General features: G+C 43.3%; 9 protein-coding genes across 9 annotated transcripts; 4 read left to right on the top strand and 5 right to left on the bottom strand.

Annotated features, from left to right (window-relative positions):
* Positions 1 to 2,159: 2,159 nt before the first annotated feature.
* On the bottom strand, positions 2,160 to 2,708 carry FA14DRAFT_108308 (UBC-like protein; the record flags this gene model as incomplete). Its single annotated transcript, XM_025495835.1, has 1 exon — positions 2,160 to 2,708. A coding segment is annotated over one exon (549 nt), but the record flags the coding sequence as incomplete, so codon positions are not given.
* Positions 2,709 to 5,652: 2,944 nt separating this feature from the next.
* FA14DRAFT_119740 (barwin-like endoglucanase) lies at positions 5,653 to 5,970 on the top strand (the record flags this gene model as incomplete). The annotated part of the gene is made up of 1 exon (XM_025496369.1): positions 5,653 to 5,970. A coding segment is annotated over one exon (318 nt), but the record flags the coding sequence as incomplete, so codon positions are not given.
* A 1,235-nt stretch (positions 5,971 to 7,205) lies between these two features.
* Positions 7,206 to 8,705, top strand: FA14DRAFT_130511 (ribonucleotide reductase small subunit). The gene is made up of 2 exons (XM_025496911.1): positions 7,206 to 7,421; positions 7,502 to 8,705. Exons 1-2 carry the CDS (start codon positions 7,248 to 7,250, stop codon positions 8,450 to 8,452), a joined length of 1,125 nt encoding a protein of 374 aa, XP_025357991.1. The 5' UTR covers positions 7,206 to 7,247; the 3' UTR covers positions 8,453 to 8,705.
* A 1,552-nt stretch (positions 8,706 to 10,257) lies between these two features.
* FA14DRAFT_153048 (uncharacterized protein) lies at positions 10,258 to 11,097 on the top strand (the record flags this gene model as incomplete). Its single annotated transcript, XM_025497571.1, has 1 exon — positions 10,258 to 11,097. One exon carries the CDS (start codon positions 10,258 to 10,260, stop codon positions 11,095 to 11,097), a length of 840 nt encoding a protein of 279 aa, XP_025357990.1.
* Positions 11,098 to 11,310: 213 nt separating this feature from the next.
* On the bottom strand, positions 11,311 to 13,344 carry FA14DRAFT_118245 (RCC1/BLIP-II; the record flags this gene model as incomplete). Its single annotated transcript, XM_025496277.1, has 2 exons — positions 11,311 to 12,281; positions 12,375 to 13,344. The coding sequence occupies 2 exons, from the start codon at positions 13,342 to 13,344 to the stop codon at positions 11,311 to 11,313; spliced, it is 1,941 nt and encodes a 646-aa protein (XP_025357989.1).
* A 168-nt stretch (positions 13,345 to 13,512) lies between these two features.
* FA14DRAFT_119896 (NAD(P)-binding protein) lies at positions 13,513 to 14,463 on the bottom strand (the record flags this gene model as incomplete). Its single annotated transcript, XM_025496379.1, has 1 exon — positions 13,513 to 14,463. A coding segment is annotated over one exon (951 nt), but the record flags the coding sequence as incomplete, so codon positions are not given.
* Positions 14,464 to 14,615: 152 nt separating this feature from the next.
* FA14DRAFT_17450 (putative casein kinase I) lies at positions 14,616 to 16,547 on the bottom strand. Its single transcript, XM_025500542.1, has one exon. It carries the CDS (start codon positions 16,273 to 16,275, stop codon positions 14,860 to 14,862), a length of 1,416 nt encoding a protein of 471 aa, XP_025357987.1. The 5' UTR covers positions 16,276 to 16,547; the 3' UTR covers positions 14,616 to 14,859.
* A 1,220-nt stretch (positions 16,548 to 17,767) lies between these two features.
* FA14DRAFT_130502 (uncharacterized protein) lies at positions 17,768 to 21,451 on the bottom strand. The gene has a single exon (XM_025496910.1). It carries the CDS (start codon positions 21,419 to 21,421, stop codon positions 17,831 to 17,833), a length of 3,591 nt encoding a protein of 1,196 aa, XP_025357986.1. The 5' UTR covers positions 21,422 to 21,451; the 3' UTR covers positions 17,768 to 17,830.
* Positions 21,452 to 21,884: 433 nt separating this feature from the next.
* Positions 21,885 to 23,914, top strand: FA14DRAFT_142161 (glutamine-hydrolyzing asparagine synthase; the record flags this gene model as incomplete). The annotated part of the gene is made up of 2 exons (XM_025497166.1): positions 21,885 to 22,011; positions 22,114 to 23,914. 2 exons carry the CDS (start codon positions 21,885 to 21,887, stop codon positions 23,823 to 23,825), a joined length of 1,839 nt encoding a protein of 612 aa, XP_025357985.1. The 3' UTR covers positions 23,826 to 23,914.
* Positions 23,915 to 24,467: the final 553 nt, after the last annotated feature.

Raw genomic sequence — 24,467 nt, 5'->3', positions numbered from 1 at the left:
ACCGCGACGTGATCCATCCAAACTCCATTGTGGGACATCTACATCGCTTGCTTGATTTGTTACTGAGCTAACAGCCCCGTCCAAATTTGTGATTGAACTTGACATACCACCTCCCTGTCTGGATCTGCGCTCGTCACTGTTCTGTCTTGAATTTGTAGCTCTACCAGCACTTCTTTCCGTAAAAGCAAGATTGGTAGATGCTCCTGCAAATGGTGTCCTTTCTGCATTATCGTCTGCACCTTGCACGGAAGAAGAAGCGATGCTATGATCGGTGATTGAAGATGTTTGTGATTGTGTATGTTTATGTGTTCGATTATCATCTTCTGTCAATTGTGCATTTGGGCTTGAACGATCAATTACTTCACCATGATTCATTGGATTCACTTCACCAAGTGGACCTGCCGTTCCGGTGAAAGGCGGACTGTCCAAATGATAAGATTGAGCAGATAAAGCTGCCAATTTAAAAGAAGAAGGACCTGGACCTGCTTGTGAAGGAGTCATTGAATCTGTCATACGCGGCATTGGCTGACCGGATGGATGTGAATTTGAAGGTTGTGCCATGTCCATTGGCTAGATGTATAAGTAAGCCTGTGACCACTGACCAGTGACTCGTTTCGCTTAGTCAATTAAAAAAGGCGGATCGAAAATTTTTTACCCAAGCGGCTCCGAAGCTCCACACAGGAACGCTACGTCATTCGTACGAAAAGATTGAAAAGATTGAAGTGAGTGGATGTTATCCACAGATGGTTCGCTCAGTTGAGCTTGAGATCAAAGTGCTACGGGCAAAAAAGCGAGCAAGATTGTATGGAAGCAAAGATGATGGTGTGCAATGATAACGAATGAATGCACGTCGGTCTTCTGATCGAAGCGGAGGTTTGCAGTGCAGGCACAGACAGACAGAGACGCATTCATTTTATCTTTATTGGCGTGCGGTAATTTGGCACCTTTTTGGGGGGGGGCAGAGAAAGAGAGAAATCGCATGAGCCGAATTGATGCACTTTCACACTCTCTTTTCCCTTCACGCTATGCGCAGCGCAAACAACGGACGTACACGGCTCTAAGCAAATCGTTGGCTAGAGTGATGACTCTTGTGATTATGTAAGCAGTGACACTCGATAAAGTCACACTGATCCTATCAGGGTCCTCATCACCATCATCATAATGTCATTGACCATATGGTATCACGCTCAGTCCTCTGCCGTTACGGCAATTACCCCTGAGTGCTTCCTTTTCTGAAATGTATATAAACCTATCTTTGAATCACTCTCTCTCCAATGAATAACATCGATCCCTCACTTTTCTGTTTGTATCAGCACATTAGTGAGCGAAAACACACTCTTCCGCCGGGCTTTACACTCACTCTCTCAGGGAGATTACCGGTCATGCATAACTTGATCTGATTGGAATTGATACAAATGGGAAAATATTAGTGATTATGATAGAATACAATTGAGCATGAGGAGCGAAAAGATTTGAGGAAAGGGAACGGGTATACCTTACGACCATGCATTCAGAATTCTACGCAAGATCAAAGCAGCCAATAAACAAATCACAGTAACAATAGCTCGATCCAACGCAGCTAATCTTTGTGCAGACGCTTCAGCTGAACTTGCTCCTGCTCGGAATGCTAATCGAGCTGCCGCTGTTCTGGGAGTGGGCAGTGGTAAAGGCTGACTGTTTTGACGATTCATAGATGGTATCGACAGTAAGGAAGGTCGTTGAAATGAAAGAGGTGGTGCAGATGTGTTTGATGCTGTCGGCTGTTCGTCTTGTGTGCCTTGATCCGCATATGACTCACTTGCTTCAGTTGGCCTCTCACGCCCTTTACCTTTGTCATTTCTGGAGAAATCATCTTGATTCGGAAGACCTGCATGACTTCTTTCATTTTGTCCAGGCTGTGGTGGGGTAGATAGCCCGGGCGTTGAAACTTGGCTAGAAGAGATTGAAGGTTGCAATGTTGCTGCTTCTAGCCTTGAGCGGATGATGTTCTCGAGCATATCATTCGACGGACCTCTACTTCCTTCGAAGGAACTCTGATCTGGATGTGCTTGTACTTCCTCCGTTACAATAGCTGGTACAGCGATCGGTTCATTCGATGCTGTCACAGAAGAGGATCCAGGCTCTGCCTCCTTTTCTTTCTTGTTTCCTCCATTCGGATCGATAGTCAGCCCATCCGGCAAATCTTCATGTATGCGTGAAGCACTCTCTGCACTTGGCAGTGTTTCTCGATTGATCGTATCACATACAGGGCATTTCCAATCACCGGATAATTTTGCCAGCCTTTCCCTTTCTGCGATTGGATAATCCAAGCTTCCGATTCCCACTGCTGCTTCTGCTCTTGCAGACATGAACGCTTGTACTCCTATCAAAGCCGTTCGGATACCCCAGGCAGGCTGCCACATTTCTTCATGGAATCCTGTGAATGTCAAACAAATCTTTTTGTTTAGTTCCCATCTTCCGTTTGGGGTCAAGATCATCACATCAGGTGGACGAAATGGATATTCGACGGGCAACAAGATCCTTCCATGATAGTATCCTTCTTCAAATTCCGATTGTGATGGTCCACGAAGCGTGAAGTGCCACTCAAAGATATTATCGTCTAGTGGATATGCAGTATATTCTGACGTTGCTTCTTTCAATTCTCGTGCTTCTGATAGAATTCGTTTAACAGCACTTGATTTCTTGTTGTGAGATGTTGTTGTTGCCATCTTGATGAAAAAAGCAGGCAATCTTATTGACTAGATTCCATCCATTGAGGTTCTTACTATAGGATAGGAGGATGTGACAGGACAGAGAGAGGCTTAAGTGTAACTCCACGTTGTCAACTTTATTTTTTGAAGGACAGACAGCGCGTCCGTGCGATGAATGCATATGCTTAGTCAGCTAGATGTCAAGGTTGCTTTCATCTTTCGTCTGGCATCAACACGTGACATTGAGCGCACTCAAAAGTGAGATAGGGTGCACCTCTTTTGGCATGGTTGATGTGATATGTTTGCTATACAATATATGCCGTCTTTCTGTTTGTGCCGGTGTTGTGCAAATGTATGGCTTCTTGGCCGCATATGCAAACAAGAACAACATCAATCAATAGCGCGTTCACGCAATTGCGCCGTTTTGTCATTTATGCAAGTAAGGGGGTCCTCATGAAAACACACACACACACACCCCTGTATGCTATTGCAGTGTATGTATTCTTTTTCCTGCACGGCACTGCCAACACATTTTATAATACAGCCACTTACTCTGCAAGGATCAACTCCTTCAATTGGGGTCTTCTCCCAAAGAGAGAAAACAATCATGTCAGTGTCATTTGTCAACTCGATCGAATTGGATCAAGAAAGAATTAAGCGAAAAGGTCAGGCTATGCTTACTTCTAACTTCCCACCGGCCGGCAAATAACTGGTGATTGTATTGAAATGCAACCCTATTTTAGCTTATGATTTAATGCAAGTGCGTGTATAAATAGCTATTCCAAACAAAGGGCAATAGAGGACAGGTTAGTGTACGGCAGTTTTAGTCCCTCTTTATTTATTCTCGATTGAAAATGAACGCGCCCTTCTTTTTTTAAATCTGCATCAGGCACACAATCACTCATCGGTAAAGAATGAATTCGATTTAATCTCTCTTTCCGCAAAACTACAGTCCCGCTTTGCCAAATTATATACAACCATGCTGGCAATGAATAAGAAACAAAGGGCATCAGATCCAAAAATGGGCCATTGAACATATCTCTCCAATAAATCTTAAACCTCTTCTCTTCACCATCACCACTTCTATCTCCCCCTCTAATCCAGGATCTCTTTCCCAACTTTCTGCTGTGCAGATTACGTTTCTTTTTTTCTCTAGACGAGATTCCAAAGTACAACGAAAAAATAAAGACGGTTCACTCACTCTCAACAACAATCAATCAACATCCCAGCGATTCATTCATCAATTCATCTGTAACACTCCTTCTCACAAGCAGACATCTATAGCACACACATTTCCCCTCTTCTTCCAAATCAACAATCATCAAAAATGGCTAAAATCTCAGCTAAATTCTCTCTCTTGTTCGTCTTGGCCCTCGGAATGGCTTCTGTTGCACCAAGCAACGTTGTAGCCGATGCTGGTATCAGCAATGCCAACATTGCTCACTCTCACGCTGCGCGTGATGTGAGCATGGTAGGTCACATGCACAACCATCGTCGTATGCTTCGTCGTTCCGAACGAAGCCGTCGTAATGCTAGCGGTAGTGACGATCAAAGTGGCAGTCAAGATGCAAACCAAGGTAGCAATCAAAGCAACCAAGGCTCATCTGACAACCAAAACCAACAACAACAATCTTCTGACAATGGCTCAAAAGATTCTTCTTCTGGATCTTCTGGATCTTCAGGATCTAATGCAGGCAACTGGGTTAAAGACACCGTGAAAGGTGCTACTGATGCCGTTTCAAATATTGTCGGTGCTGTCACTGGACAAGACAACAACAATAACAATAACAACAACCAACAAAACAACAACAACAACAACAACAATTACCAACAGCACGATTCATGGAACAAGCAACAACAAACCAATGACAACCAACATCCTAGCGTTCAAAACAAACAGCAAAGTTCCAACAACCAAAACCAAGACAACGGTAGCCAAGATGCTAGTCAAAAGGACAGCGGAAGCAATGATTCCAGCAAGAGCGACAACAAGCACCCCTCCGTCCAAAAGAAGCAACAAAGCTCCAACAATCAAAACCAAGACAATGGTAGCCAAGATGCAAGTCAGAAGGATACCGACAACAGCCAACACAACCATCCAGTCGTTCATTCATCTTCCTCTTCTTCCGCTCCTGCTTCATCCAGTTCAGGTTCTTCTGCTACTTCAAGTTGGACCCACCATCACGGTCACCCAACCGTTTCGGCATCGCAATCATCAAGCTCATCAAGTTCATGGAGCTCTTCTGCTACTTCAAGCTCAACTCACCATCATCACGATCACCCAATCGTTTCGTCTTCGCAATCATCAAGTTCATCAAGCTCCTCTGCTACTTCAAGCCCAACTCACCATCATCACAATCACCCAATCGTTTCGTCTTCGCAATCATCAAGCTCTTCGTCATCTGCAAGCCCTCAAGCCACTCCAAAACAGGATGACAAGCAGACTGATAGCCAACAAAATCAATCAGCTCAATCATCTTCTAATAATGATCAAAAAGCCGCTGACAATTCAAAGAGTTACTCTGCAGCAAGCAGTGACAACAACTCTTCTGGCTCTAGCTCAGGTGATTCAGGAAACTCTTCTGGCTCAAGCGGATCAGGTGGCTCTGGTGATGACGAAGACTGTGATGATGATGAAGGATCCGGTAACGAAGATGATGATGAAGATTGCGATGATGAAGATCAAGGAAGCTCAGGCGGTTCAAGTAGCTCAGACAACTCTGGTAACTCTGGTAGTTCTGGCAGCTCTAGCAGCAGCTCTAGTGCCCCTAGTGCTCCTAGTCCCAGCTCGAGTGCCCCTAGTGCTCCTAGTCCCAGCGCCAAGAGCAGCGACAACTCTGGTTCATCAGACTCTAAGCCACAATCAAAGAGCACAGCAAGCAACAACAATTCCAATCAACAAAAGAGTGGTAGCGATGGTTCAAGCGGAAGCTCTGGTTCATCCGGTATTTCGGGTATTTTGTCTGGTATTGCTCAACTTTTCACGGGTAAAGGTACTTACTTCATGCAAAACGGTGTTGCCGGAGCATGCGGTGCCGTTCATAAAGATTCCGACTTTATTGTCGCTTTGCAAACAGCTGAATATGCAAATGGAGCACATTGTGGAAAGCAAATTAAGATTATGAACAAAGCCAACAAGAAGACCGCCACTGCCACTGTTGCTGATGAATGCCCAACATGCGTTTCGCAATACAGTGTCGACTTCTCACAAGGCTTGTTTGAATCTATGGCAGCTTTGTCTACAGGTGAAATTGACATTGAATGGGGATTCGTCAACTAAATTTGAGGTCATACAGCGAGTGATGGTACTTCGATTGGCGTTTTACCTAGAAAGCCTCAGTATCAACATTTGAGTATGTTCTTGTTTTATAGAAGGATCTCTATCTCATGTCACCATTTCATCACCTGTACTATTCCTCGTCACCCATCGGTTTCATCTTCACCCTTTGATCTCCTTTTCCATTCAGGTCACCATCATGCGCAGTTGATTGACTACGGACAGGTTTCCGTACTTTACATCGACTTTGCTGCCGATGATACCTGGTATGGAGTAGATGGTCTTCCGTTCCTTATCATTGTCTCTTCTTTTGCATTGTACTTCCATCAACGTTTATAGTCACCTTTGATAGGGACACTTGACGCTTCATTTGGAAATTGGAATCGGAATGTATACTTTTGTGTATGGGCCTGGTAGCCTGTACATATCTCCCTCAACTCTTTGTCTGATTGTGTGAAGTCGTTAACTAGATATATGTACTTGTATGCAATCAGCCTATCGCTGATGATCTTGCATATCCGATCGATGACCTTGCACTAAATTCTCGATCAGGAAGATCGGATGTAGTTTTCGATCTTTGGCTTACCTCCTTGTTGTTGCTGCTTTGGCACGAGGAGAATTGTGGAATACGTGTCGCGACGCGCAAAAGTTGGAATGCAACGAGAAAGTGTTGTTCGTACGCGATATTAAATGAACGTGTTAAGTGCTCCAGCGCATCCCAAATCCCGGGAAGGTTACCTTGCAATTCTACCCGCCGCTTCTTGTGCACGTACTCAAACGCGTCTTGGATAAATTGTGCGTGTTAAAGCGCGTGATTCGCGTCCAATTTCCCTCTTTCTTTTTTTTCATCTCCACCACGCTCTCTCTCTCTCTCTCGTGTAAGCAGAGAAGCAAAATAGACGCGGCGTGTTTTAAACACGTCTACCTTTTACACATACAACACGGGAATGAAACATATAAAGAGTTGATCTCTTTCTGTGTTGAACATTGTTCCCCTTCTTCCTTCATCTTTTCCATCTTTTCACTTCTGTTGAACTTTCTTCCATCACAACTTCAGGTCATCATCGTTTAGTAAACGTTGCCACACCAAGAACATCATCATCATCATCACCACCATCGAGCATACTCTATCCTACTAGACTCTTGCTCATCATCATCATCACCATCTCTCACACACACGAGAACATTCATTCTAACACATCACAATGTCTACAGTTGCTGCAACACCAATCCCTGAAACACCTTCAAAGAAGGTAGCCGCCGATTTGGCCAAAGTGGATATGAACAAAGCCACTCCCATCAAAGGTGCAAACGGCAAGCAAGTCATCCAAGAAGAAGATGACGATGGCATGTACGGCAAATTCGTAGGAGAGGTTGATCTACCCGAAGAGGAAGAACCACTTCTCGTAGAAAGCTCTCGTCGTTTTGTCTTGTTCCCCATCCGTTACCACGAGGTGAGTTATGCGGATGATCATCTTTTGTCACCATCACATCTACTAACACACATCCATCCACCCTTTTCACACTAATACAGATCTGGCAAATGTACAAAAAGGCAGAAGCATCCTTCTGGACTGCAGAAGAGATTGATTTGTCAAAAGATTTGCACGATTGGGACAACAAATTGAACGACAACGAACGTCATTTCATCTCTCATGTCTTGGCTTTCTTTGCCGCTTCTGATGGTATCGTCAACGAAAACTTGGTCGAAAGATTCAGCGGTGAAGTTCAAGCAGCAGAAGCAAGATGTTTCTATGGATTCCAAATCATGATGGAAAACATCCACTCAGAAACTTACTCTTTGTTGATCGATACATACATCCGTGACCCTGCACAACGTGAATTCTTGTTTGATGCCATTGAAACAATTCCAGTCGTCAAGACAAAGGCAGATTGGGCACTCAAGTGGATCTCTGACAAGCGTGCTACCTTTGCTGAACGTTTGGTAGCCTTTGCTGCTGTTGAAGGTATCTTCTTCAGTGGTTCATTCGCAAGTATCTTCTGGCTCAAGAAGCGTGGATTGATGCCTGGTTTGACATTCTCTAACGAATTGATCAGCAGAGATGAAGGTTTACACACCGATTTCGCATGCTTATTGTTCAGCCACTTGCGTAAACGTGCTCATCCAGACACAGTCAACAGAATCATCACAGAAGCAGTAGCAATCGAACAAAGTTTCTTGACTGATGCTTTGCCATGCAACTTGATCGGAATGAACTCAAAGTTGATGTGTCAATACATTGAATTCTGTGCTGATCGTTTATTGGTGGCTTTGGGCAACGAAAAAGCATACAATGCAACCAACCCATTCGATTGGATGGAGAATATCTCTTTGACCGGAAAGACAAATTTCTTTGAGAAAAAGGTTGCCGAATACTCCAAGATGGGTGTGGCTCTACGTGAAGAAGATGAATCGGAAAGCAAAGAAGCAAACGGACCGACTGTTCGTAACAATCACGGATTTACCGTTGATGAAGACTTTTGAGATCGTTGTCTTCTTTGTTTCGTCTCTCAATCATTCTTTTTTTTCTGTATTTGTACCATTATATGCACTGCCACCTTTTGACTTGCACATTTGTGATGCCATGTTTGGTTTCATCACGATCATATATACACCTCTCTTGCTCTCTGTCTCATAAATCACACACACATAATCACTACTCTAGAATGTATGTAGAATGTGGAAACACGTATTTCTCTGATTGCAATTTGAACAGTAACTTGATAACGCATATCTGATAAAAAGCGATGATCCAATTCATGTTCTATTCTTAGCAAGCGATGACGCTTTGTACCGCATTGCTGGCATCATATACATAAAACGGCATTTCTATAGTGATCACGGGGATAGCATCTGATCCCCTCTTTGATGATCGATCGTATGATCAGCATGTATAATTCATACATATTCTTACATATAGGGTCACGCAAAAAGAGGAATGTTGTCATCTGATGTATGTACATAATCCATCACATCAATCGGATATCCGTTGTGCCAAGCAGGCGGCTGTAAGAATGAGATAGGGTGTACATCAAGGCATAGCATAGCCTATGTACGGCAAAGCACTGCTTCAAAGCACGAAATCCTACTCGATCAATCACGCCATCGACGGCTTCTCTTATGTTGCAAAAATGCTGGGCGTAGAGAGTGTACGGGCTAAATGCGTGCGTAAAAGATAGGGCTCACTTATTGTATGTGTACACGCCACGCTCAGCATGCACGTATACAACACACACTGGGCCAGAGATTGATTCCTTTGCCGATAAGGCTGAGTAAAACAAGGTTCCGAAAAGGCAGCCCTACGCAGCGCTTTTTCGGACTTTATGGATGACAAGAGGGTACACAACAGCAAAAAAAGGCTTACGCTAAGGATAGGGTGCAATTGAATAAGCATGCCCCACCCCCCCAAAAATGACTCGAGTGATTGATTGCAACAATTCTTCGGCTTTAAACGCGTCTTCGCTCCACCTTATTGCGTGAATGACTAGGATAAAAACGCCATGCAGGAAAAATATGACACAGGATGAGTAACTGATAAGGGACAAGTTATAAAAAATGATATAAAGACATCATCAATCCAAAGATCATCATCACCGCACCACACCATCACCACTCAACGTGATTTGTTCTCCCTCTTCACATTGCATTACCCTTCGATCATTCAAACGCATTCATCAAGATCGAAAGTCAATTTATCGGAAATATTATTCTACGCCTCCGCCAAATCTACGTAATCCTGTGAAGTTTATTAAACATCCGTGCGTGCACGTTCTCATCACAATCACTCAACCATAAGGTCACAAGAAGCATTCTTCAATTTTGCATTTACGCAACAGCACCCCAAATCATACAAGCCTTTTCCCGTTTCAGATCGGGCCCTTTAAACACTTCTTACTTTACATCAAACACGAGCCCGTGCAAAAAGGCTAGACATCATTTCTTGTTGCTTAAGCCTTCATACATCACTTCTTTAGCGGAACATACGCACAGCTTTGATCGCTTTTCAAGACCAATCATTCCCACTTTCTTTGGAGTTATACACTTGCGTACACCTCCAGCCTCTCAAAAACAAAATTCACTCAAGCTGAGCGAGTTATCGGTTCCCTTTCTTCCTTCCAAAACGTACTATGCTCTTGAGCTCTTCAACGCTTCTTCTTTTTGACAAATTTCACGATCGTTGATTCCAGCAAAGGAACAAGACATACTTTTAAAGAAACACTACCACCTTCCACCACCACCTACTTTGTTGTTGCTAAACCCACAAGCAAGCAACTCTGCAATCAGTCAACATGCTCGACTTCTATGAAGGCGAAGCGTTGCGACGCACAATATTGATACGCAATGCCATGCGTAGAACAGAAGCCATCACACAAGATGCTCAAAGACGTCAAAAGATCGATCGAAAGAGGTCAGGCTTATCTCAAGCTGATGCTGAGCTGTTCTATGGCGATATGAATGCAAACACAGACAAGGTTGAGCAAGTCAGTCATGCAAGATCATCTGCTCCCGTTCGTGTTCAAGTGACCGATTACGATTACGATGTCGAAACTGAACAAGCTCAAACTCTCCACAATACCATCAACGAAGATGATGAATATGAAGATGCTACCGAGGACGAAGACGAAGATGACGACACAAGCGACGATGACGATGAAGCAATGCTAGCACGTCACGGTCATGTTATCGAAGATGGAGTTCGTGTCAGCGTCACCTCTGTCGTCAAGGATGAGCATACATGGTTCGATGACTTGTTGGATGAAGTAAGCATTGATGAGAGCAAACCACGCTCATACATTCAACGTATTCATCCTTCCGATGAAGAAATGGAAGATGGAGAAGAGCAAAGCGTCTCTTCCATCGGATCAAGCATCGAAAGCCTCTCTTTGGAGCATAATTCTCCGCCTACCTCTGCAAATTCATCCGCATCGCTACCCTCACTGGTAGAAGATGAAGATGAAAGTAGCTGTGGCAGCAGTGCTGAAGATGATGAGTTGGAGGATGCCTTCGCTCAGCATTACACCAACCGCGCTGTCAATTATTCTGGAGGTGCACAATTGAGCACCACCACCGCCACCACTAAAAATCATCAATCATTCATGCAACCGAGCGAGAATTTTCTCGAATGGTAAATACTAGATAGATACAAATTCTTCCCGTAACACAATGTACAATAAAAGCAAAACAGAAATCTTAGAATAATGACAAAGGTTAAATAAAACACCTGAACTTCTGTCGTTTGAAATGTTAGAAAGCATAGCAATAATTACGGTGAGTTGATGATACAAGAGAAATGATATTTATTCCAGAGTGAAATGATTGTGTGCAAATATTTAGAACATTCACTAATCTTGCAATTGCCAAAAGATGGCCATACTGACTGCTCCAGTTGTGATTGTTTCTTCGATATTGACTTTCTTCTTCTTTTTACCTTCTTTGCCTACCTCTTTTGGCGCACAAAGTGTATCAGTCTTTGTTTGACTGGCTAATTGCAAACGATGATGAGGCATATGAGTCAAAACGCCGGAATTGATATCTGCTTCTTTTAATCGAGCAGTTTCGTTGGGATAAAGTGGCAATGGTGGAGGTGTTGCAGCACCATATGCTTCTGTTGGAGGTGGTAAAGGTTGCATATGTTGTGGTACAGCAAGATTGGATCTTTTTCCTGTACCTAATTGGAAAGCGGCGTTATGTCCGAAAACCATTACATCCCTTCCGAATGCTTGATGACCTTCTTTTTCAACAGTATCCAATACAACAGCAACACTTCCAGGTTTACCAACGGAAACTGTATGAATCGGAACAGGATGGGTTTGTTGAGTAACTTCACTGAATTCCAATAAACTGCTGACAGTTTTCACTCTTGCAGGAACAACTGTTACTTGATTCCACATTGCGTTTCCCAGTGTACCCCATTGACCTTTCCCCACAGCCAAAAGATCAACTTTGATTCCTGTTCCAATCGATCCAGGTTCACGTCTTGACATTGTGAAAAAGGTATTATCAGCACCGGCAGAAATGTTTGTACAATGAATATCAACGCTTGAATTTGGGAATGCTTTCGATAAAACGATCTCGGTTGGAACTGGGATTGCCTCTAATGCAATTTGTGCACCCATTCCAGTTTGTCCGTGTGTTTGACGTCCCCATCCCAATACTTTTCCTTGTGTCGTTCGTACGACTGAATGATCTGAACCGGTTGCAATTTGTGCAACACGAACATCACGCAAAGTAGGAATTTCGTGAAGGGCAAGACAGAATCGAATATCTGCAAATGGTCTAATATCTTTGCTGGACGTAAAAGATGGCACACCTACTCCAGGCAAAACACCATTTGCATCAGGGAAAACTTCAATCACTTTATCTTCTTTTGATTTGTCACGAATAAAGATACCACGATTTTCCGGACCTGTGACTGGCTTTTTGGTCTTTGATTTATCTTCCATGCCTGGCGGTAATGCCCAAGCAGGTAACACTTGACCTTGATGGAAAATTGTAGGTTGTTCAGCTTCTGTTAACATCTTTGGTTCCATGAGTACTTCTCGGTAAGCTTTCTTGTTTCCCAACAATACTCTGCGCAAGCCAAGTTGTCCGTACACATTTCCATTGTGATCGATTGGAGTGCTAAACGTTCTGCCTTTATTACTCAATGATAAAAGGTGGTGAGATCCTGCTTGGATATCAACAATTCGTTCACCGCTTGCTAGTTTAGCTGCAGGTGTGGCATTCAACACCTCATGATCAATTTCCGTCTGATCAAATGTTCCGAACAATGTAAAGGGATTTGCTGACCATCCAGGGCGCTTGCCGGGCCATTGTCGTGCTTGAACAGAAGAGAACACATACACTTTACCCTTTCCAGAAAGAGCATAGATCTTTTCGTCAGAGGCAGCAATCTTGACGATATTCTTGCCTTTCAAAGTACGGACCGGTGATGTTGGTTGAGCTCCCAATGAGCCTTTGGGCATCAATTCATTTGCTTTTTCCTTCTCCCGTCTTCTGGCAAGTGGAACATCATCAAGGTTCTCTTCACGGTTGATATTTTCTAGAGAAGCATCAAAGAATCCCAATCCCCATTGCAAAATGTCACCGTTTGCATCTACCGCAACTGCATGTCGTTCCTCCATTTGGAGATCTCGCAATGCCATGCCATCAAAGTATGGGATCGATCTAGGCGATTTGATAAACGTTGTCAAGGGTGTATCAGGTGCAACCACATTATAACGATTTGAACCCCAAGCATATACACCTTGCGATTTTGATCTGATACGCATTTGCTCTTGCTGTGTTAAGGAAGCAACTTCGTTGAATAATGGCTTGCCATAGTATTGTAAACCGTACAAAGTTGCAACAATAGCGACAATAGCAGAGATTGGCATCAAGTTCGACGAATTCTTTGTATCATTGTTGCTGGAAGAGGACGAAGAGCGGCTTTGTCGAGAAGCTGATGTGGAGAACATCCTTACTCCACTACTTCCGCTCTTTGCTTGCATTTGTTGTGATGGCCATGCACGACTGGATCCTAAGCCTGAAGTGGGCGTACGGTCTTTGCTGCGGAAACCTGCTAGATCTTGCAATCCTTGTGTTCCTACCGCACCACGTACTGTTGGATTCAAGACTGCTTCACATGCTGCTTTTGCAACAGTATCGACATGCAATGGCTGTAGAGTGACCAATCTTGACAGAGCGCTCAGGTCTGCGGCCGGGAATGCGTTCAACAAAGCAGCCAAAGTCGGCAAAGGTATTCCACTCTGAATATGTTTGTGATGCAGCCAACTGCTTAGATCCAAGGCTGCTGCCGGTAATGTCGATAAAGGTCTTGATTGAGGATGATACATAAGTCCAGGTCGCAAGAATACAGGCCTCATTTTATTGTCTTGTAGAGCAATTTGTGTCAAAGCATCTTCTGCTTCCCTTTTACTTTCGATGTAGCGTTGCGAAATGATTGGTCTGAAGATATCCTCGGCTGAGACGTAGATGAAAGGATTGTCATCAGCTTTCGAAGTAGCTGATCTTGTTGCACTAAATGTACGACCAACAGCGATTGCGGTATCCCTATTCACAGTATCGTAGCTCGGTCCAGGACTTGAAGAAGCCGAATCGCTCTGACCGGCCATCAGTCCCCAACCCTTTGCCAACCCTTGCAATATTCCAAGAGCCCCACCGCCATTTGCATCGGAAGCGGTTTGTTTATAAGAAGATTCTAACAAGATACCCGTTGTACTTATTGCAGCATCGCATTCTTTTAAAATTGTTTCATACGATTGTGGTTTTAAAGCATCAGCCGAACGCCATTCGACCAATTTTGATGAAGTCCAACCGGGATGATGACCTGCAGGCGTTTTGAAAGCATCACCTCTTCTACTTATACTGACCACATTCCATTTTCGTGAAAGTGCTTGTTTCACGATTGCTGAACCGAGAAATCCATTTCCACCAACGACCAACACTTTCATCTTTGTTAAACGGCGGGATGAAGGGTAAGAATGAATGATCATCCTTCAAATTGGTTCGTGCATTTAATCTTTTTAAGCGGAAATGCGTTGCTTACCAATCACTACTTCCGAGTCTGGAGACTGGCGATGTGCCTATCTAACGCGCACTAAGGATAATCTTCCGAATGGTCATCTTCAAACACACACACACAACGGCCTTAGGTTAATGATAATGTATATTATTGCTCGAACACAAGAGAAAGAAAGGGAAAATGACGTTAGGAAAACCATGAGTTTTACGAGATGAAGAGATTGACTTCATTGATGATGAAAGAATGATGGGTGAGAGGGATAACTGATGGAAAGAAAGAGAAAGGAAGAAAAAGAAAGGAACACAATTGAAGAGCAAGTTTTATCGAGTAAATTGCTATGCGTTGATCATAAACGTCAAAATCTTGATCAAGCACAACGACATGTCAAAACTCGAACAAGCTTCTGTCCAAACGAAAGTCTTTCAGCCGGATGTCCTTCTCCGTTACCCATGCCTCCAGCGACCGGTCCACGATCGTCCAATCTTCTTCCTCCTTCAATACCGCCAGAGCTATTAACGTTGACATTGCTCGGCGAAAGTGCGTTGTGATGACTTTGTTCGCGTGAGTTACCATTTGGGGTCGAATTCACTCCTGGTGCATCATGAACGGCAACATTTGATGCCTGTCCAACACCGCCATATCCTGATGCACTTTGACTGAATTGATGATGTTCCGCCCTTAGTTGAGCTGCACGTCCGTTTTGCGCTGTTCCATCACCTCCAGATTGTTGTGGTACACCAGATTTACGTGCTTGTTTGGATTCATTACGTCCGGCGGTTGCTTGTTGTGCATTTTGTGGGACTTGTGATGCGCGCATATCACGATGACGATCGCGATCACGATGCGTTCCTGCTTCCCAACCTTTACCGTTGTTTAACATCATCCAATCATAAACACCGTCGTCCACTTCACCGTGTAGTGCTTTGCTCAACAATTCACGCAAAAAGTCATAGTCAGGTGTTTCCTCAAATCCAAGCTTGCGCACGTAATTGAGATAGATTCCAAATTCTTCTGGGAATCCTTCGCAAAGTTCTTTGATTGGTGTGCTTTGTTTCTTCTCCCCGATCTTTTCGTACTTTTGCTTGTTTGTTGCAGCTTTTAATCCTTGCCATGGTAGGCCACCACGCAAAAAGTACATAAACACATGTCCCAAAGCCTCCAAATCATCACGTCTTGATTGTTCACGACCCAAGTGAGTGTTGATGGACATGTATCGTGCAGTTCCACTCAAACTCTTGCGTTCACGATAAGGAATATGTTGTTTAGTCTTTGGATCACGATATTGTTTTGCCATACCAAAGTCGACAACGTGAATGGTGTTTGCAGCTTTTGTCATTGGTCTTCCGATCAAAAAATTATCAGGTTTGATATCTCTATAGATCAGATTCTTTTCGTGAATCGTTTGAACTCGTGTGATCATTTGTTTGGCTGTCATGACGACAGTCTTGATGCTAAACTTCCTTCCACACATATCAAACAGGTCTTCCAAACTTGGTCCCAATAGATCGATAACGAGGATATTATGCAGTCCTTCTTGACCAAAGTAGTATACTTGTGGTACACCTGGACATCCTGCTAGGATTTTGTATGTTCTGTATTCGTCTCGCAATTGAGGTGCGTCACTCTTGCGAGGTTCGAATTTGATGGCTACCGTTTGACTGTTGAGCAAATTTGTACCTTCAAAAATCACACCAAATGATCCTTCTCCGATCTTTTTGCCAACGCGATAATGAACGCCAACGACGTTTGAGCCTGAGCTATGGGCTGTATGCGAGGAAGACATGTTGTATGTGATTGGTATATCTGACGAATCCGTTCAAGATTGCTTTTTGATGGGCGTTGTAAAGGTGAAAGTGGGAGTTCGAAAAGTTGATGATGAATTGAAAGCTGAGTCGTCTAAACTTTAAATGTTTGTAGAAAGAGGTATACGTAATTGAATAGCGTTTTTGTGTGTTCAGATATGATCGTCGATGATCTTTTTTATGTTGTGCCTGTTCCTGCTCCTGGTTTTGATGGAAAGGGAATGTTGTTGATCTGATTGAGAAAAGTGTATTGGATGCCAACACCTTTACTGTATCTTTTTGGGTACTCTTTTGTTCTATAAATCGAAGCCGAGAGCAGAGGGCGGAGTACCGCCTTGCTTTGAAATTTGAGATAGAGGAGGAAGTCCTGTAGGGGTAAGCGCGTGATAAATGGCGAAGGTATGAAGGAGGAAAGAAAGACGAAAAAAAGGAAAGCAAAAGGGAGATAAAAGAAGCCGGAAAGGTAAGAATGATGATCAGATGAAGAGAGAAATGCAATATTGTTTATGAGTACGGGTGAAAATAATGGAAAGTGATTGTGACTTTGCAGTTTCTGGGCACTGTGTGCTTCGCAGATCCGCTACAAAAAGGCCAAGCGTGCGTATGAATATGTTACAACACAATACGCGAGACAGACAAACAGAGAGAGACAGCACAGGCGGGGCAAACGGGCAGGCGCGTGAGCAATGTTGAAGTTGATGATCGGAGTAGGAGCGCGTGTGTTATACATTACCTATTCGGCAACTGCTGCTGTTGGTAATTTCTAAAAAGTGCCTTTACCGCCTACATACACAGGCATATCACACACATCCACCCACGCGTACAACAACAATTAGACTTTCTTAATTGCACCACTCAAAAAACAGTTCTATTAAAGAAGAATAAAACAGCCTCTTTATGCAGACAAAGTTCAAACCGGTCCAGACACTGCTCAGCGCGCATAGGCAGTTAGACTGTGTAATGTTATTATAGGGATATTGTGCATCTTGCATACATACATGTGTACTGTAGTGCTCCTGCCGTATCTCTCTGCTGCTTGAGAATATTCCAATCTGAATAAAGTTGGGATAAGACCTCTCATGTCAACTTAAAAATGTGACATTCTGCAAAAGATCACTGATCGGGGAGAAAAAGAAGAATCAAACATGCTTCTCACGTGATTCCACTTTCATCCTTTTGATGCAAGGCCCTTCCTTTAGTTGCAATTTATGCATAGGCTCTTCTCAAATTAGTACAATTCTTCATCTTGAGAAAATATGCGAATTCCTTCATAAACGAGAAAGAGAAAAATGAAAGAGAAAACTCTAATTTTAGAAGGAAGCTAAGACTGGCTCAGACCTCCTTATTAATTTTGTGACAGGCCGCCATCTCACCTTAATGAAAGCTTAATATTCATTTACGTCTTAATTTAGCGGTCAAAGCGTGATTTGAAAAGTGGTGATTACTCAACTCTACCTATGATCACATCGATGTGAAAGATTATGTTTAAATTATCAACGCAAGATGCTTAATGTACATGTGCTTTTTTATCATCAATCAATCGACTTTTTTGGCTTTCTTCTTTCCCTTGGTACTAGACTTTGATTGATCGAGAGTGCTATCATCTTCTCCCTTCTTCCTCTTTCCGTCTTTCTTCTCATCAACCGTTGTCAATGCTAACATTTGTTTCAATAAACCTTGCAAACTTGCCGAATTTGGCATAATATTTGTCGTGTTGAGAGCTTCCATAGCCGATTGGATTTCACTTTTTGGCCAAATTTCTTGTATTTCTGCCTCTGCTTCTTTTCCAGTCTTTTGCTTGACTTGCTCAACAAGTTTACGTGTTAGACGGACATAAGGCAAAGCACTTTTCAAGACTTCCTTGATTCGATGTTGATCGTGTTTGACACGACGGAAAGTCAATTCTGCTAGATTCTGTAATAGCTTTTGAATACCTTGCACGGTAATTCCTTCACTGAGGTTTTGCTGTTGTTGCAATTGACCAATGAGATTTGCAATGCAGACACGCAACATTTCCATCACCTGAACTTGTCTAAAGGCATTTTGACTCGAACTCTGTTCACCACTTGCGGCTTGCAATAATTCATCTCGTAATGAGAAAGCCAAATGTGGGAATCGTGAAAATGCATCGATCAAGAAAGAAGGCTTGAGGTTGTTATTCTTTCTTTCGAGGAAATCATTCAAAGTTGCCACATAAATGGAACGAACTTTCTCGGGCACGTCTTGATCTGGCGGTGAGCAGCTCTTCGTCAAATAAAGATTGCAAGCATTGGCTAAACTCATTTGATCAGATGTCAAATTAGTGGCTGCCATCTTGTGAACTGCATCCAAAGAATCAAGAGCGCTTTGCATCGAAGACGTTCCTACAACGTTCAGCTTATTTCCACTACCACTACTACCCCCTTTCAATAAAGTCTTGCGGAGTACAGTGGTTGCTTTTTGTCTCAATTGACCAAGAGCTTTGTCTTTCTCAAATGCAATCGTGAACAAAGGCAATACCATTTCGACACATAATGCATTGTCACCCTGACGTAAGGCAAAGTGATCCAAAAGGTCGATAATACGAACGTGAAAGGTTGCCTCTTCTTTTCTTGCTTCATCTTCTTGTTTGCGTGTTGCATACTTTTGACGGAAAATATCTGCCAATTTGTCGTCCATCAGAATCATTTGTTCATCATCAAAGTCTTCCATAGAGACAGACGATGAATCACTCTCATCGTCATCGTCGTCCTCTGCATCTTCCCCTTCGCTCCTTTCTTCCTTATCAGCAATTCCGCCCGACTGTAATGCCTCTCTGATCTTCTTGGCAAACTCTGCATCTACATCTTCATCGTCAACCTCTGATGAAGTGCTCGTGGCGGAAGTATCGGAAACAGAATCCGACATGACATCATCCTCTTCTTCGCCTTCATTCTTATCTTCTTCTACGCCCTCTTCGCCATTGTTACCTTGATTGAACCCAAGTTGCTCGATCAGAAGTCGCACGGATGATTGAGTCATATCCTCTGCGAATGCGTCGAAAGCTTGAGTTGCAATACTTCGCAAGAATGCTGTTGGTTGCTGCAAAGCATTTGACAGACAATCTATAAACAATTCCATTGGTCCAGGACTATCTGCATCGCTCTTACTTGATACCGCTTTCTTGTTTGTCAATAGCTGATTCGCGCATTCGAGCATCGGCTCAATAAGTTCATTCACCTCTTCCTCTTGCTGTAGTGCGGCTTGTGCGTAAATACTAGAAGCCAATAGTAAAGTTGAATAGGATTGGTAGCGATCTTTCTTGCTGCCTTCTGCCTTTTCGCTGCCAGATCGTAAGCTCTTGAGAGTCTTCTCTACTTTGCCCAAGATTTCGTGTTGAGTCTTGGGTAGACGGGTGAAATGTTGAGAATCTTTGTCCAAAGCAATAATAATCTCGTTACCTCGCGAAATCCAGTCAACATCCTCCCTATTCTGCTGAACAGACGCCGAGGCCGCATGTAAATCAGAAAGACACGATAAGAATCGTGATCGGCAGGAGCTTTGGACGGACGAAGAGAAGCCTTCAGAAACAGGTGCAATCGTCAGGCTGGCTCTACTTGATGGTGCTTTCTCTAATGCTTTCTTCATCGTGAACAATCCATGAGCAGCAAAAAATGTCAAAATGTTCTCGATGCATGCATCATCTGTGTCGATCTGCGCGTTGCGTACTAGGATCAACAGAGAATCGAGGATGGAAGCTCGCTTTCCATTAGATTGTTCATGACATGCCGATAAGATCAGCCGATCAGCGTATCTACGGACGTCATCGCTTGGGGTGGAACGCAGAATTGTTTCTACTGTCTTGGTATTGGTGACCGAATCGAACCGGTAATTGACACTTGGATCTGTAAGTCGCAACACCACATCATACGCAATCGAAGGCCGTTCTTTCACCGCTTGTTGCAGGCCAATACATGCTCTTTGAGCAGCTTTTTGTAGGATTGGATCTTTTGCACTGAGTTGGTTGAGCAGCGTTCGCATCAAATTAGGCATGAAAATGTCGGAAACGTAAGATTGATCAACAATACGAGCAGCTCTTTGTATCAATTGGAAGCCCCACGCTTTCTTTTGGTGCGAAGAGGTTACGGCGAACAGGTTATCATCGACCAGAATACGATACATCACATCAAACGGCGCTTTTTGACCGCCGGCTGATGCAGTGTCAGCATACTGACTGAATATCATATCCCATACAAAGTGTGCTTGCGTACTGCCCGAGGCATAGGATGGTGTTGCTTCTTCATCATTCGCGTCCTCCCCACGAGCATCTCGCAATATCCTTGCTAGTATCGGTACATTAGCAGAAGACAATAGCTCTTGATTAGCAAAGCGTGGCAATCTTTGAGCACTTGCAAAGCTCTCGGGTGAATTCTGTTTCAATGTCATGAAGAGAGCAACACTATCTGCAGTCACACGATCATCATTGCATACAATCTCGACCAGCCATTTCAATGCGTTTGATTTCCAGCTGGGAGGATTGTTGGTTTTTGATAGCTGCTCAATAGCTTGTACGATCACCGATGTTCCACTCTCACGTAGCCAATGCTTTCCGCTGCTGATATTATGCAAGATTCTTATTATACGTTGAAAGTCTTCCTGATTCGTAACACTAGAATCGCAAAGCACTTCAGAGCGTACTAAAGCGTGCAAACCAAACAATCGTGCAAAGAGCATGTCTCTTTCTTCCTGCCCTTTAATCTTTTGTGCTGGTTTAGAGTATGCCAATATAAGATCGATTGCATGTTGGGTGCTTATTGATCTTGTACGTTGAAATAGTTCGCATAGTGCAACTGAGAATCCCAATCGAGCACTTTCGCGGTGACTTGCTAAGCCTTTGGTCAGTCTTTTGATAGCATATACCAAGTCAGGATTTCCGGTAGACTCAAGTGCAGATTCTGCTTGTCCCAGTTGAGCATCAGTGACATTCTCTGGTACATCTTCCTCTCTTTTGCCTAAGCCATCTTCGAAAAGAGGTTGCTTTCCCTTTTGAATTGAGCCGCGATTGTTATTCTCCGGTGCCAATCCTTTTACCAATGCATGTGCTGATGCAAGTCTATCTTCCTTTGATGAAGAGGCTAACTGCCAAAAGTGTGACAGTGTGCTCGTCATCAGGCCTAGTATACAGTAAAGGGTGTATGGTGGCAGTTGAATAATACGTTCTTTGGGCATTCTGGCCGTGTTGGCTTCCTTGCTTCTTCTTAATCCACTTTTTCCAAAAAATTTCCCTTGTCCGACACACGTGAGCGCGTGTTTTCAAGCTTGAGAAGAAATGAGAAGATCTTTCTCTAATTAGCTTAATTCGCATTCTCACTCTTTCCTTCTGCCAAGACTGCTAGAGTGCAGTCAAGCCTCACATTCTTTACGCGGGCTGGGGGCGCAGCGCCGCTAAAATGTCAAGAAACTTATGAGTATAATTAGTCTTACGCCGATAAGAGTCACTTCGGCTAATAGAAAAGGGAAGATAATAGAAAGGAGATTAGAAGCTTGCATATGTTTGGGGAAAGATGATAACCTTCTTACCATCATAATCACTCACACCCTCACTTGGATTCAATCATCTATTTGATCCATCATGTGTGGTATTTTAGCATGCATTAACCATCCCAAAGCGGCCGCTTATAGGCCAAGAATGTTAAACATGTCTCGTTGCATTCGTCATCGTGGTCCAGATTGGTCAGGTTGTGTTGTGGCAACTGAAGGTGATGGCAGATTAGAAAGTTTGCCTCCAATTACACGCGCAAACCCAAAACATACACCAGCAGAAGATATTCAAATGCTCGGAGCAACGACTGACGAAGAAGAAAACGATGCAGATCGTGGAAGTATCTTATGTCACGAACGTTTGGCAATCGTTGGTGTTGATACAGGTGCTCAACCTTTGGTATCTACAGATGGAAAATTAATCTTGGCGGTCAATGGAGAAATCTACAACCACCGCCAATTACGCAAAGGATTGAAGAACCAAAAAGCTCAATTCAAAACCCACTCCGATTGCGAGGTTATTCTTCATTTGTACAAAGAACATGGATCCGATTTCGTCAAGATGCTAGATGGTATGTTCTCTTTTGTCTTGTTGGACACTTCAGTCTCTCCTCATCGCTGCATCGCCGCTCGTGACCCAATCGGTATCACAACCTTCTACCAAGGATGGAGCTACAAATACCCTGGAGCTACCTTTTTCAGTTCAGAACTCAAAGCCCTTCACGAAGAATGCGATCGTATTCGCGGATTCCCACCAGGTCATCTATACGACAGCTCTTTGCCTGAAGGTCAAGAAACTGTTAGATACTACCAACCAACATGGTGGCACGGAGATGAGGAAGGCGCTAAATTGCCAACAACAGAAGCTGATTTGACAGCGATTCGGGAAAGCTTGGAAGCTGCCGTTCGTAAAAGATTGATGTCTGAAGTGCCATATGGTGTTTTATTATCTGGTGGATTAGACTCAAGTTTGATTGCAACCATTGCTGCAAGAGAGACCAACAAAGTGGCAGAAGCACAACGTCAAAGGTACGAAGAGAGAAGAGCGAGAAAGGAAGCAGTAGTTGCCAACGGGCCCACTGATGGATTGCCTGTCGGATTGGATGATGATGAAGATCAAGAAACACTTGCTGCTTGGCCAAGATTACACAGTTTCTCCATTGGTTTGGAAGGATCGCCCGATTTGATGGCAGCTCGTGAAGCAGCTCGCTATTTGGGTACCGTTCACCACGAATACACTTTCACAGTTCAAGAAGGTTTGGATGCCATTTCTGACGTTATTTACCATTTGGAGACATTCGATGTCACCACAGTTCGTGCTTCAACGCCAATGTACTTGTTGAGCAGAAAGATCAAAGCAATGGGTGTCAAGATGGTTTTGAGTGGTGAGGGATCAGATGAAATTTTTGGTGGTTATCTATACTTCCATGCTGCTCCTGATGCAAAGAGCTTCCATCAAGAATGCGTCAAACGTGTTAAGGCTCTGCACACCGCCGATTGTCTTCGTGCAAACAAGAGTACTATGGCATGGGGGTTGGAAGCACGTGTGCCATTCTTGGATAAGTCATTCTTGGAAACATCAATGAACGTGGACGCAAAGGACAAGATGTTCAGCAAGGGATCATTACAAGAAAAAGATGCAGATGGAAGACCACGAATGGAAAAGTACATTTTACGTAAAGCATTTGATCTCACGCCACCCGGAGATGCAAAGCCATATCTTCCCGAAAGCATTCTATGGCGTCAAAAGGAACAATTCAGCGATGGTGTTGGATATAGCTGGATTGACGGCATGAAAGAATATGCCAACAAACACATTAGTGATCGCAAATTCGCACAAAGAAAAGAACGTTATCCAGAATCAACGCCTGATACAAAAGAAGCTTATTGGATCAGAGAAGTATTTGAATCTTGGTTCCCTACCAAAGCGTCTGCAAGTACTGCCGTCCGTTGGATCCCACGTGGAGACTGGGGTTGTGCTAGTGATCCAAGTGGACGTGCTGTTAACATCCATGAATTTGCTTATGAGTAAGTTAGCTTTACCGCGAAAAATATCTTTACATCGTCATCATTGTATTCTGTAAGCATTCATAGAATAATTGTTATTACCGTTGACTGCAGATTTTTATAGAGTGATATAAGAGGTGATTCCAGTGCTTTCAAGCTGTTTCTACACTTGATAGATACTTCCAGAATGGAGGGACTGCATTAGTTGTCGATAGTGTCGGGCATTGAGGCGAATATTCAACTGCATAAGCTAGGTTCGAGAGCCGTGGAAAAAGGCCTAAGCGGACGGGAGATCTTTGAATATTATGATCGTCGATGTTTCAAGCCATTTTTTGATGCATTATTCTTCCATGTATGCTTTCTGTGTGACTGTCAAGCACTTGCTACTGTAGTTTGCATGCTGATGTGAAGTACTTTTCAAACGTTACTAAAATTAAAAAATAGGATAATAAGAATGAATACATTGTCGTCACCAAAATAGTCCGTCGAAAATCGGTTGCATTGTACAATCATTCACTGTGAAGGACAAAAATACCAGAACGCTTGAAACTAAGAATAAAAAGACAAATTTTCAAGATTCTGAAGATAAATTGAAACAAATTTCATTAAATTGAACATTTTTAGTAATAAAGATTCAATATTATATTTCATCCCGTCTGAATAAACA

Source organism: Meira miltonrushii (assembly GCF_003144205.1).
Source record: "Meira miltonrushii strain MCA 3882 unplaced genomic scaffold FA14scaffold_1, whole genome shotgun sequence".
Taxonomy (NCBI): Eukaryota; Fungi; Basidiomycota; class Exobasidiomycetes; order Exobasidiales; family Brachybasidiaceae; genus Meira; species Meira miltonrushii.
This window is presented reverse-complemented; position numbering and strand designations above follow the sequence as displayed.

What these genes read in the sequence shown, in the direction of transcription:
- FA14DRAFT_130511 (XM_025496911.1), top strand. Translation starts at nt 7,248, where the DNA reads ATGAACAAAGCCACTCCCATCAAAGGTGCAAACGGCAAGCAAGTCATC. An exon ending in TCCCCATCCGTTACCACGAG is followed by an intron (nt 7,422 to 7,501) that starts GTGAGTTATGCG and finishes ACACTAATACAG; the next exon opens with ATCTGGCAAATGTACAAAAA.
- FA14DRAFT_17450 (XM_025500542.1), bottom strand. Translation starts at nt 16,275, where the DNA reads ATGTCTTCCTCGCATACAGCCCATAGCTCAGGCTCAAACGTCGTTGGC.
- FA14DRAFT_130502 (XM_025496910.1), bottom strand. Translation starts at nt 21,421, where the DNA reads ATGACGAGCACACTGTCACACTTTTGGCAGTTAGCCTCTTCATCAAAG.